Genomic DNA, 15,138 nt, shown 5'->3' with positions numbered 1-15,138 from the left:
ATGGGAGAGGGTAAGGGGATTCCATCAATGTAAATACATCTTTGTAGTAAATTTTTCATTAGCTGTCCTAGCTTTTTAGCAAAATCTTAACACAAATTGTCACAATGATGTTAAGCAATCATTTGTAATCCGAAAGATACAATTGCATATAGAAATAATAGGGTCTATTGTATTTGTTATATTGTTATGATAACTTCCCTTTTCAACATTGAGCAAACACATATTTTTCCATAAAGTGATAAAAGTTCAGATAATAAAAAAAAAAAAAAAATTAAAAAAAGGGAATATTTGACTTGTATCGTGATTTTGAAATACATTTTTAATGAATTATTTGCACACACTCTCTCACACTTGCTTCTTGCTTCAGAAACGAAAAGGAAAAGAAAAGGAAGCTAAGATGAGCTCATTTGATTATTTCTGTGTGAATTCGTCGGTTTTGTAATAAAAACATTCATTGTAAAACATTCAAGTGAAGGCAATGCGTTCTTCATCTTAGCTTACATATACATTTATGTAGTTTGACAGGTTTATGGCCAAGATCGTATTTTGACAATCTGGCATTCCCCGAAAAGGTGAATAATGGATTCTACAGGAGCAGTTTGGCTAGTCGAGTGTTTTTAGGTACCAAGTAATCTGTGTATAATTCTAAATTGGAACCATCTGATTTTGGTATCAGTAATTAGTTTAAACAAGGTGAATCTTCTTCCACCATGAATTATCTTCATGTATAATGAGATCAAATGACCATTTATCCTTGTATTCAGTGTTTATTGTTAAATGTTTGGTAAATAAATCATATTAAGAGATGCTTTTATGTTAATTTTTCATAACTTTAAGGATATGGTTTGGACAATGTGGAAGTCTTAGAATATAAATTATGCATTTTCAACAAACGTCTTGCAAGACAGTCACATCTCACTTGCCCCCACAATAGTGAGAGGCACCGTAACACTGTACATCTATTTTGGTAAAATATTATAAAAGCGTAGTCTAACTTGAATTGCTAAAGAGTAATTATTGTACTGATTTACACACGACTGTCAATCATACTCTTGTGTAATATAATCACTTACTAACATTGCCATTAACAGGGTTCTGTTAATATTGCTTTACATGACAGGTACATTTTTTTCTAACATTTTCAATGTATTTCTACATTTAAGATACGTGCATTTGAGTAAAACAGATTTGAAACAGAACTAACAAGAACACAGACAATTGTTGATATGTGAAATACATGAGGTGTACATAGTCACACAATTTGAATATGAATTAGATAATCAATAGGAATACTAAACATAAAAATGTTCTTTCAAAGAAAAATAGAGATATAAAAGTATAACTATGTTAATGTACACGTAGATTGTATTAACGTACTGTGACCAACTGAACCGCCGTGGGTCTGCATACGTTACAGGATTTAGCTACATCAATTCAGATGTTGTACAACGTTTCCGAGGTTTGACTTAAATTTATTTGTCAATTATGGACAAAGTTCCATCTTTTAAGCCTTAGTAGTCCCAATGACATTGCTAATAGCAGTCGATATCTCCTTAACAAGAAAACACGAACGTCGAGGTTCATATAAGATCCGTCATATGTTTACATCATTTGGCCGGAACACTCAAATACGAGCAATCAGATTGGTCGATAAGATATTAGATAGGACGCCTCTCATTAGTCGACCAATCGCCAAGCTTCTTTTTCGAAGAGTTAAAAATTCGATGGGGTAAACTAAACTCTCGTGATGCCTTTTGTACTTAAGAGCTATGAAATACATTTTCACTTACGTCGAAAAAAAAAGCACACTGTTTGGTATTGATGTTGTATGGTTTCCTCAGTCAGACCTGCAGCATAGTAAAATTGACCAATGCTTCAAGTTTTGATTGAAAATAGTCATTTTATTTAAACGGCATAACATATAATATACATTTTACAAATCTTGTAACAAGCCCCTCCAAAGGATGCAAATTTAAAGACGTATAACAAAAAGTGGCTCCCTGATGCAACCACCAAAAACATGGCTTTACCGGGACAACACTTGCATCGTCCAAATCATTCCCGCCTATTTGCAGAATAACATCAGGTTTAAAGTGTGCAACAAATTTTGAAAACTCCCCTGACATCATATCGCGCACCCTCCCGCCATCCTCTGCCTTTAAATGAAACCAAAACATTGGACAAACACATATTATTAATCCAGTCTGATTTAGACCCGTTCACCGCCTCTCCGATAACTACGCCCCATCATTAGCACCTTCACATGCACGACAAAGCAAAAAGGTTGTGACCCGGAAGATAAACAAAATGGCGAACGTGAACTAAATCAATACTAAAATGGCGCCTACCTTTTGGCCTTCTTGAATTTTCTGAGCGAGTGATGCTTTCCAAAGTCACATTATCAAATATCCCTCGGTATCGATAGTATCCAAAAGGGACACATCACAGAAAATGCCACGTTACACCAAGGAAAATACAACATAATAAAATACACCATCAACATAAATGCACTTTCATACTCTGTATTAATTTTTTTATCGTGAAACGGCCGCCACTACGAGCAGCTCCCAATTGGTAATATTCAAGTTGTGTCTTGTAAATAGTACCTAAAAGGTTCACAACAGTTCACAACATTATTAGTTTACTTCAATAAATTATCGTGCACATATACTCTGAACGACGTACTTCAATGAATTTGAAACTCCTTGGAAGAGAAAATGTATACTGAATATTTCTTTTTCGTGTTATAGTACTTTGCTTGTAACTTTGATCTTTTTCATGAACGTATGTATACTTCAACTGCAGCATATAGGCCTATATGAACAGAAAGAAAATGCAAAACGAATTGTGAAAGGAAATATAATTGAAATGAAAGTGAAACGTTATGACATAATATCTCCAGGTGATTGCAATATGGCAGGCGTAAACGACTCCTTAAAATGACTAATACTAATCAACACAAACAACTATCATGATTCACCAGCAAGTTAAAGTTACAACCGCGACAATAATGTCACAAAATTGCTGTCCTAATTGGGAAAACTACATAAGTGAGCTTTAACGCTATATCACTTTCAGCGTTTTAATTTTTCTCCTGTATGTACTCGGCTATGTGCCGACAGGTGACCGCTCTGAGTAAACCTCTTATCACACATGTCATACTTAAATCGTTTCTCTCCTGAATGTATTTTTCCATGCTGCCAATGGCCACTTCTTTGAGTAAACACCTTACCACAGATGTCACATCTACAAGGTTTCTCTCCTGTGTGTATTCTGATACGATTCAAGAGTTTACGGTTCGTTCTAAACCCCTTCCCACACACGTCACACTTAAATGGTTTATCTATCGAATGTGTTTTGACATGTATCGGCAGATAGTTTTTTGAAGTAAACCCCTTCCCACACACGTCACACTTAAATGGTTTATCTATTGAATGTGTTTTGACATGTATTGACAGATATGTTTTTAAGTAAACCCCTTCCCACTCACGTCACACTTAAATGGTTTATCTATTGGATGTGTTTTGACATGCATTGACAGATAGTTTTTTTGAAGTTAACCCCTTCCCACTCACGTCACACTTAAATGGTTTATCTATTGAATGTGTTTTGACATGCATTGACAGATAGTTTTTTGAAGTAAACCCCTTCCCACACACGTCACACTTAAATGGTTTATATATTGAATGTGTTTTGACATGTATTGACAAATACTTTTTTGAAGTATACCCCTTCCCACACACGTCACACTTAAATGGTTTCTCTATTGAATGTGTTTTGACATGTATTGGCAGATAGTTTTTTGAAGTAAACCCCTTCCCACACACGTCACACTTAAATGGTTTATCTATTGAATGTGTTTTGACATGTATTGGCAGATAGTTTTTTGAAGTGAACCCCTTCCCACACACGTCACACTTAAATGGTTTCTCTATTGAATGTGTTTTGACATGTATTGGCAGATAGTTTTTTGAAGTAAACCCCTTCCCACACACGTCACACTTAAATGGTTTCTCTATTGAATGTGTTTTGACATGTATTGGCAGATAGTTTTTTGAAGTAAACCCCTTCCCACACACGTCACACTTAAATGGTTTATCTATTGAATGTGATTTGACATGTATTGGCAGATAGTTTTTTGAAGTAAACCCCTTCCCACACACGTCACACTTAAATGGTTTATCTATCGAATGTGTTTTGACATGAATCGGCAGATAGTTTTTTGAAGTAAACCCCTTCCCACACACGTCACACTTAAATGGTTTATCTATCGAATGTGTTTTGACATGTATCGGCAGATAGTTTTTTGAAGTAAACCCCTTCCCACACACGTCACACTTAAATGGTTTATCTATCGAATGTGTTTTGACATGTTGAGACAATGTATTGTCATGAACAAAGTCCTTACGACACATGCCATTCTTTAATTGTTTTTCTACTGTAGCATGTATTCTGACATGTCTTGACAGGTGATTGCTCTGGGAAAACTTTTTATCACACAATTCACACTTAAACGGCGCATGTTCTGTGTGTGCCCATATATGTGCCAAAAGGTTATTGCTCTGAAAAAACTCCCTTCCACAGAATATACATCTATACAAATTCTCTTTTGTGTGTGTTTCGACAGTTTCTGCCATGCTGCTGCTACATACAATTCCGTTTTAGAGATATCGATGCCACATCTTTGTATGCAGTCTAGATTCACACGGAAATCCTTACGTTCCATATCACATGTATGGCGACCATTGTACGTAGTCAAGATTCACACGGAAATCCTTTCGCAGACACCACTTTGTCTATGACGTGAAGACTAGAGTACTTCAACTACCACAGCTTCTCGTCTTGTCTCGTGTTGCTTCTGCAAGTTAATGGAGACTTTGAAACGAATATCACAGTATTTTAAGGAACAAGCCAATTCGTATAATCTATATCTCCCGCTTTCCCCATTTAGGCAATTAATGTTGTTATCAAATTTCAAGAAAATTCAATAATATATGTTGCAGTTATTGCACAGAAACGTAAAAAAAAAATACATTTTTTGTCAATCAAGAGGCCGTAACTCAACCAAATAATGTTCACGAAAAATGGCGATTAAGCTTGGCCGGGCTATTAGGTATTTAATAATGTTACAAAGTTTCAAGAAAATCCGATGCTATTTGCTACTGTTGCTAGTGCACGGAAACGAAGTGTGACAGACAGAAAGACAGACATGCAGACAAATGGACAGACAGACTGACTGATGGACGGACGGATAAACCCAAATTTATATCCCCGTTTAGGTGAAAGCGGGGGATAATAATGTATTTGTGTCGCCGGGGTATTCTCTGAACGCCACCATATATTTCAACAATAGGTAGGTGTTGTTTAAAAAAAACACAGTAGGGAGTAAATTATTAATTGTATCGCCATGTATCGTTTCGCTCAGAGAAGTTACGAAATATTTTGACGTGTACAGATCTAGAATTTATGCCTCTGAATACATGCATTTTGTATCGAAAGACTTGATACCAAAAACCACACGTATCTATGTTCGATTCCTTGTGTCCACGCCGGTCCAGATAAGTCCAAGCGATTCTCTACACTAGTTAATCTACCAGCATATAGTAACATTACCAACATGTCATTGAAATATCGAAAGGTTACTTACCACAATCTATCGAAAGGTTACTTACCACAATCTATCGAAAGGTTACTTACCACAATCTTTCGAAAGGTTACTTACCACAATCTATCGAAAGGTTACTTACCACAATCTATCGAAAGGTTACTTACCACAATCTTTCGAAAGGTTACTTACCACAATCTAGAGAAAGGTTACTTACCACAATCTATCGAAAGGTCACTTACCACAATCTAGAGAAAGGTTACTTACCGCAATCTATCGAAAGGTCACTTACCACAATATATCGAAAGGTCACTTACCATAATCTATCGAAAGGTCACTTACCACAATCTTTCGAAAGGTTACTTACCACAATCTATCGAAAGGTTACTTACCACAATCTATCGAAAGGTCACTTACCACAATCTCAGATTGTGGTAAGTGACCTTTCGATAGATTAAATCTATCGAAAGGTCACTTACCACAATCTATCGAAAGGTTACTTACCACAATCTTTCGAAAGGTTACTTACCACAATCTATCGAAAGGTTACTTACCACAATCTATCGAAAGGTTACTTACCACAATCTATCGAAAGGTTACTTACCACAATCTATCGAAAGGTTACTTACCACAATCTATCGAAAGGTTACTTACCACAATCTATCGAAAGGTCACTTACCACAATCTATCGAAAGGTTACTTACCACAATCTTTCGAAAGGTTACTTACCACAATCTATCGAAAGGTTACTTACCACAATCTATCGAAAGGTTACTTACGACAATCTAGAGAAAGGTCACTTACCACAATCTAGAGAAAGGTCACTTACCACAATCTAGAGAAAGGTCACTTACCACAATCTATCGAAAGGTCACTTACCACAATCTAGAGAAAGGTTACTTACCACAATCTATCGAAAGGTCACTTACCATAATCTAGAGAAAGGTCACTTACCACAATCTAGAGAAAGGTCACTTACGACAATCTAGAGAAGTGTAATGAGAGATTGCCGCCGAGACATACCTGTAATACAAAATAATGTCCAAATGAAATAAAGTGTTCAAGAATATTGGTTTAAAAAAAAAATCGGAATATCAGCAAGAATTTCTCATTTTATTTATTTAAGGTAATTACGCCGATCTGTCTGAAGGATCGCCTAATTTCTGATAAACTTGTGATCGAAATATTTTTATTGTTGTGACACAATAGATAGCTCGAGGGGGCTTGGCCAACGGTAACCAGAAAGTCCACCCCGATAAAAAAGAATAACCATAAGCCTGACCTCGTCTGATCATAAATTCAAATTCATTTATTTTTACTTTGTATGGACATGTATATTAATTAATACAGTTTACTAATCTTGAAACAAAATGCAGTTGTACTTAATAAAATATAATTGAATTTTTACCTAAAAATCTGACTTATTACACTTATCCAATGAATACTAACTTAGCCTATCAAATAAATGAATCAGTTATTTAACCATAAGTTATTGTTTTTTTTATTTGAACGTCGGATTCATGCAGTTTCTGTTGATATAAGTACCCCATCTATATGTTTTTGTTATATGTAATATTTGGTAAATTGAAAAATTGCTTGAACATATTTACCCTACCGATGATATCATATGACGTGTTTTATTAATGAAGGTTTTGACCAGTGGTTTAATTGCGAAAACACTCTGCATAAGCAGGTAACTTTCGTTTTGCGGGCGGTTGGAGCCATGAGTAAGCTAGAACAAATTAGAAAATCTGTAGATGCTGTTACATTACAGTATCGTCGAACATATATTGTGCTTTTATTAAAATAGGTGTTTCAGAATCATATATATTGTGTTCAATAGCTGTATAAATGTGTAAAGCTACACAAAATGTCAAAACATTGAAAATAACTCTCATTTACCTCTCACTATATTGCATGTAAATCCCATCTTTCTGTTACACATAAAGCTGTGAGTGATGCTTTATTACAAGTTTTTCAATACAATTCATTAAGTGTATGAGGAAAACATATGATTTGTGTTTACACTCCAGGAGAAAAGCTAGTTCTATTTTTAGATTTCTTTTGCAAACAATTCAGTTTTTTACAGAATGAAACTGAAAAAGTTCATATCAATTAATAAACCTGTACCTATCATACTTACAAAAGCATAGCGGGACTTGAATTATATTCAAGTACATAGATTTGAATGTTACGTTATAGGAACCAGTCGTCCTAGTTCCTTTGACTATGGTGACTTATGGAAATCCTCGATGCATGACAGGGATTCCATGTCACATAAGTATATAGAAAGTAAGACACCATGATACCATGAAAATCCACGATGTATGACAGGGATTTCATTTCACATTAAGTGAACAGAGTATAGGACAGTATATGGTGACATTGAAAACCTTTATGTGTGACAGGGATTTCATTTCACCTAAGTATACATAGATTAGGACGCAGTGGTGACTTAGATATCATTGCAGTATGAAAGGAATTTCATGTTAAATATGAATAGAATGTACATAGACTATGATGACTTTGAAATCCTGAATTTATGACAGGGATTTAAGTCACAAAAGTATACAGAGACAGAAGATCATGATGACGTGAAAATCCTCGATGCTTGACAGGAATTTCACGTCACATAAGTAAACACTACTAAAATATACAATGGCGACATGAACATCCTTGCAGTATAATGGGAATGGCATGTCATATAAGCACACATATGGTGGCATGGATATGCCATCACATAACGAGATAATTTTGTCAACATAGCGAGATAAATATACCATATAGCGAGATAATAAAACGACATAGCGAGATAAAACAACCGACATAGCGAGATAATTTAATGCGTTTACGAAGTCGCTATCTCGACATCTCGCCGCATTAGATGCTACTACTGACATGGATTTTTTTTCTTGTCAACGTCACGTGACCCCCCATTCGGAAGTTCAGCGCACCAGTGCACACGAGGCTTGGACAGGGAAGCTGAACGGCCCAACACCTACAACAAACAGGTAAACTAAGCATGTTAGATACCTATGGCAAATGTTAGAATTATCCCTGTGCAAGCTTCGTGTGTACTGGCGCGCTGAACTTCCGAATGAAGGTCACGTGACGGTGACAGGAAAAAAATCCATGTCATTAGTACTTAGCATCTAATGCGGCGAGATGTCGATATAGCGACTTCGTAAACGCTTTAAGTTATCTCGCTATGTCGGTTGTTTTATCTCGCTATGTCGTTTTATTATCTCGCTATATGGTATATTTATCTCGCTATGTTGACAAAATTATCTCGTTATGTGGTGGCAGATCCATGCCACCATACATACATGATATAAAACGCCACGTTATTCGTTTGACGCGAACATGCATATGGTGTATTACAAAGCGGATAATTCTTTTTGATGGAGAAAAATTAATGTCTTCTAATGCGTTTAAGCATTGATAACAAAATTATATCAGTTTGAATCATTTTTGGTGATAATAAGACTGCATTTAAATCAGGAATATAATTGTATTATTGTGTCATTTGAATAAGATACATCAACTTATTCAGCTTGCATTCAATCTTAACATTTAGCATTTACCGCTACATTGACCATACTTCATCTTGACCAGTAACGCCACCTGTCACGGCATATCCGGGGGCAAAAGAATATTATACGGCTATGCTGAACCCCCCCCCCCCCCCCCCCCCCCCCCTAAAAAAACGACAGTGTTAAAAGGGCATTCTTTCGTTTAAATAAAGTTTAGGTCGCTGAAGAGCCCAAATAGTTTTATTTGATATTTTGTCTTTATTTCATCATGTTTATTTACTTTTTATCTACATATTTATTTGTTTAATTTACTATTTATTCAGTTTTTGTATTACAGTTTGAATGTACGAACATTTATTACAATGCTAAATGAAACTATACCGTGAAAAGTTGAAATATGACCTATCATAAACATCTATTATAGAGCCACCTATAACAGGCAGCGTCGCTAGTTATCATGTCATCAAAACATTTAACAAGAGATCCCAGAGGGATCTTGGCGCCCACCATTGAATGATCTTCATAGGTTCCATGTCAGATTGATCTTTTCTCTACTTTTCCCTTCATTTTACTAATCTGTGCAAATCGAGACATCCCTCCAGTACTTTTCAAACAAGGGAATCCTAGCTATATAAGAAAGTTGAGATTTAACGATAATGGCTGTTTGTTTGCCAGGGTGTTTTCAGGACAGACTGGTCCAAAAATGCAATACAAGGAACCAAGGGGAACCTACTTATGAAATTTGAGAAAGATCCATTCAGTACTTTGAGAAATAGAGATAACAAACTTCAATTGTCAAAATCCAAGATGGCGGTCTGTCGGCCATGTTGTTTTCCGATTGGTCTCAAATTGCAATATGCATAACTAGGCACCAAGGGAAACCTTCATATGAAATTTGAGAAAGATCCCTTCAGCACTTTCTCAGAAATAGCGATAACAAACTTCAATTGTCAAAATCCAAGATGGCTGCCTGTTGGCCATGTTGTTTTCCGATTGGTCTCAAAATGCAATATGCATAACTAGGCACCAACGGAAACCTACATATGAAATTTGAGAAAGATCCCTTCAGTACTTTCTCAGAAATAGCGATAACAAACTTCAATGGTCAAAATCCAAGATGGCTGCCTGTCGGCCATGTTGTTTTCCGATTGATCTCAAAACGCAATATGCATAACTAGGCACCACGGGGGCCTACATATGAAATTTGAGAAAGATCCCTTCAGTACTTTCTCAGAAATAGCGATAACAAACTTCAATTGTCAAAATCCAAGATGGCTGCCTGTCGGCCATGTTGTTTTCCGATTGGTCTCAAAACGCAATATGCATAACTAGGCACCAAGGGAAACCTACATATGAAATTTGAGAAAGATCCCTTAAGTACTTTCTCAGAAATAGCGATAACAAACTTCAATTGTCAAAATCCAAGATGGCTGCCTGTCGGCCATGTTGTTTTCCGATTGGTCTCAAAAGGCAATATGCATAACTAGGCACCAAGGGGAACCTACATATGAAATTTGAGAATGATCCCTTCAGGACTTTCTCAGAAATAGCGATAACAAACTTCAATTGTCAAAATCGAAGATGGCTGCCTGTCGGCCATGTTGTTTTCCGATTGGTCTCAAAACGCAATATGCATAACTAGGCACCAAGGGGAACCTACATATGAAATTTGAGAAAGATCCCTTCAGTACTTTCTCAGAAATAGCGATAACAAACTTCAATTGTCAAAATCCAAGATGGCTGCCTGTCGGCCATATTGTTTTCCGATTGGTCTCAAAACGCAATATGCATAACTAGGCACCAAGGGGAACCTACATATGAAATTTGAGAAAGATCCCTTAGGTACTTTCTCAGAAATAGCGATAACAAACTTCAATTGTCAAAATCCAAGATGGCTGCCTGTCGGCCATATTGTTTTCCGATTGGTCTCAAAACGCAATATGCGTAACTAGGCACCAAGGGGAACCTATATATGAAATTTGAGAAAGATCCCTTCAGTACTTTCTCAGAAATAGCGATAACAAGAATTGTTTACGGACGGACGGACGGACGGACGGACGACGGACCACGGACGCAGGGCGATTTGAATAGCCCACCATCTGATGATGGTGGGCTAAAAATGTGACATCCCTCCGACGCACAATCGATAAAAGTATCATATTTTAAGGCCTGATAATCTTTCTTTTTTTTCGATACGTATTTACTTTTTCGCTTGGAAATTTAGAAAATCATCCATTTTAAATACATGTAACTATAGATTCTGACTCATACAATCTAATAATTCTATGTCGTATTCTAGCCCCTGCGAGATGATATTCATGAGTTCATGAATGTTCATGAATCATTCATGAACTTTCAAGAATACTGTAAGTTTTTGATTCATGAAAAATTTTTCATGAATATTCATCAAATACCTCTCATGATCTCTTCATGAACTTTTATGAATAATTTTACAAATTCATTAAGATTCATGATCGTTCATCATATGTGATTATGAACTATTCAAGAACTTTCATGCATAGATGATATTCATCAAATTTCATCAAAATGAATGAAATAGTAAGACAGTTGATAATGAATTTTGAAGAACTTTAATGAATGAGAATTTTATGTGATTATGAACTATTCATGAATTTTCATGCATTGATGATATTCATTAAAATTCATCAAAATGAATAAAATAGTAATGAATTTTGAAGAATTTTAATGAATGAGAATTTGACTTTAAAATTGAACATTTTCTTGAATAAAAAATACCTTACATTTTAAATTGAATAACAAACTTAATGTCTAGAAAGTTTTTAAATTTAATTCCATGTCTATATTACAATTTTGTTGTTGGCTTAAAGAAGAATAAGGAAACTACAGGCTTACTAAACCCTTTACAATAAGAAAACTTCAAATTCCCCGACAAATTTTCCCACCAAATTTTTCTCGCCCAAAAACTTCTAGCAGGAGAGTTCCAATACATGGCAGTCATGAGGCTTTTCTCACAGAGATAAGTAACATGTTATTTTACAAATGAAGGCAAATATTTATCTTTCATACCTGCTTCGTGATCAATACAACACTACCAGGAAATGAAATATTCAACTCTGGAAATATGTCGACCTGTTTATAGGTAAGAATTAACTTAAAACCAATCACCATGCATGTGATCTAAATTTACCCAGTCCACATAATATTCAAACAGCTTTGGCATTTCTTAAATTGCATTACCCATTTAACTAAATTGTACAAACACACATCATATGAATTAATGCAATAATGAACATAAATCACTCTTATCTGAAGAATATTAAAAGGATTTTGCGTCCAAATGATTGTGTACATATACTCATTTCAATCAGTTATGCATTTCAAAACAAGTGATGGATCCATTTGAATGCAATTTTTAATGGAAGGACTACAAGAATATTGTCAAACATGCATAGTGATACAGTTCATGACAAACTTTGATGAAATTAAGTGGTAAAATGCATGCAAATTCATTTTCTAAATAAGTTCATAACTCATGAATTAATCATGAATTATCATGAATAAAATAGTTCATGAATATTCATGAACTATGATGATTTTATGAATGAAAATCTTGATTTCAGGATTAATGAATATTCATGAACTAATCATGAATTGTCATGAATGAAAAAGTTCATGAGTTTTCATCATAGTTTTAAGTTCATGAATATTCATGAACTAATCAATATTCATGAACTAATCATGAATTGTCATGAATGAAAAAGTTCATGAACATTCATGAACTATGATTTCATGAATGAAAAACTTTCTTACATAATTCATGAATATTCATGAACATAACTTGAAAAAAATGTTCATGAAGTTTTAAGTTCGTGAATTTCATGAAAATATTCATGAATAAATCAAGAATATTCATGAATTTTGTTCATGAATAATTCATGAACTATTCATGAATGTTCATGAATTATTCATAATCGTTTCACAGGAGAATTCATCGCTCCCGTTTAACCAATCGAAACATATTTTCCACAGTTAAACCATTTGTCTGCTGTTGTTAATAAGGTAGGAATATTTTCCAGATTTTCCTATTCTCTCCATATGCTGATGTTAACTGCTTTTCCAAGGATACTGACAAATCATTCTGCTTAGTAATACCTATCAAAATATCAAGTACATATATCTCATTACCATCTACCTCTTGTACTGATACTACCCATTGGTCGTCACCTGTATGATGAGTTTTAAATTTGCTGCTGATGCTGTTGTTGGTTTCATTCTTATTATTAATTTGATCCCACTTATCATTTTTTCAAAATTGGAGCTTAGTCTGTATGCAGCATACCGTTTTTATGGGGAAACTGTTTCTTTAAAATGTCCTGAACATAACACATAGTATTTCCGTAAAGCTTTCTATCCATCAAAATATCATTTTTTTCTTTAAACTTATTGTATTCTTACCGTTATCCATCCAGATGCGTTTTGTTTCTACTGGTTTATAAATTAATATCCTATCATCTGAAAGATCGTCTAAAAAGTGCTTACAGTGCCTTTAGGTTGTGTCTTTTTTGGCAATGACAATCTTTTCATATTAGGTTATGTGATATCGATAATCTAGATTTTTCGGATTACCGATGTCTGCAATATCATGGAAAGGAGAGGTTGGATTTGACTTAAATAGGAGAAGATATTAAAGTGCTTGGTGTTGAACACAACAGAACCGATTCGCCAACTTAGTTTATTTACTGTCTGGTAAAGGAATGATATGTTATCATCTCTATCCGCAATTAAAACCCCCCATTAAAAACAACTTTAGTTTAGCCGTTACATAAATAAGTAATTCAGTTGCAATACACAGATTTCGGGATCAGTCATACACCTTTAGCTCGTGCTGGGTGTACGGGATCGAGTTATCTGCCCTATTTGCGGGCTCGGGTATAAAATACAAGACCAGTGATCGTTTACGCATGCAGTTACAAAAAGGTCAGGATTTTGATTACATCGAATTCATAATTTTGAAAACAGCTAGATTTACTTGGTGTGTATGTAAAACTTTTCACAAAAAGTGTGTATCTCGAATAATTAGCAAAAAACTTAAATAGTCACGCCTTGTGCTGGCTGCACAAAATCAACCCATAGAAACAGAAAAATCGTCGATTACTAATGTTAGAATACTTCTCAGAAAATTTTGTATGGATAGCTGATTAACAACAGCAAGAATCGATGTATAAAAAACACTTTGATCAAGTAAGTCTTTGAGGAGAAAAACGAAAATAAGCAAAGCTCGGGCTCGGCTCGCGATCGGTATACACAATTTCACCCCCAACCAATCAATCCGTAGTCCGCGTTGTGATGATACCGACATTATATATAGCCAAGATGAGTTAGCTCGAACTCCGTCAATTTCACTACAAGGCTAAATATTGTTATCAAATAAGGAGATATACACATGTCAAAATTATATAATAAATATATGCATGACAGAAACGGGAATCGCAACAACAGTGGATGATATACAGATAAAAGGTACACTCTATACCGGTAGATACTGCAGCATGATATTCAGTCAACAGTGTTATGTGATTTCTGTTTCACAAGACACCGTTCCGTAAGTGACAGCTGACCTTAAATGTGGACGATAACTTTCCTGAAAAAAAATCTTACCGTTTGCATTCTATCGTACATCTACCTCGTACATCACATGTTTGACCGGAAACCATGTATGCCACTATAATAACCTTTGCGTATTTGAACATTACTTCCGCCGCACTAATATAAATGACGAATGTTATGAAAATACTAAATAAAACCAGATATTTCATTCATTCTGATGGACATTTTATAAATTCGACTGCCATAATTCTAGATGATCTGCATTTTTGCTATTTTAAGCCAGCACGAGTCAGAATAAAAAGTACAGTAAAGGTCGAGAAATATTTCATGAAATAGCGATACTTCAGCAGACAAAAATGCAAAATTGAGAGAGAGAGAGAGAGAGAGAGAGAGAGAGAGAGAGAGAGAGAG

General features: G+C 35.1%; 1 protein-coding gene across 1 annotated transcript; it reads right to left on the bottom strand.

Annotated features, from left to right (window-relative positions):
* Positions 1-1,874: 1,874 nt before the first annotated feature.
* Positions 1,875-14,841, bottom strand: LOC117326824 (zinc finger protein 239-like). The gene is made up of 3 exons (XM_033883563.1): positions 14,779-14,841; positions 6,560-6,628; positions 1,875-4,858 (listed from the first exon to the last, which is right to left on the bottom strand). The coding sequence occupies exon 3, from the start codon at positions 4,635-4,637 to the stop codon at positions 3,507-3,509; it is 1,131 nt and encodes a 376-aa protein (XP_033739454.1). The 5' UTR covers positions 4,638-4,858; positions 6,560-6,628; positions 14,779-14,841; the 3' UTR covers positions 1,875-3,506.
* Positions 14,842-15,138: the final 297 nt, after the last annotated feature.

The sequence above is a fragment of the Pecten maximus genome, chromosome 5 (assembly GCF_902652985.1).
Source record: "Pecten maximus chromosome 5, xPecMax1.1, whole genome shotgun sequence".
NCBI classification, from domain to species: domain Eukaryota; kingdom Metazoa; phylum Mollusca; class Bivalvia; order Pectinida; family Pectinidae; genus Pecten; species Pecten maximus.
This window is presented reverse-complemented; position numbering and strand designations above follow the sequence as displayed.

Bases quoted from the DNA above. Each gene is read 5' to 3' on its own strand.
- LOC117326824 (XM_033883563.1), bottom strand. From the start codon at position 4,637: ATGGCAGAAACTGTCGAAACACACACAAAAGAGAATTTGTATAGATGT.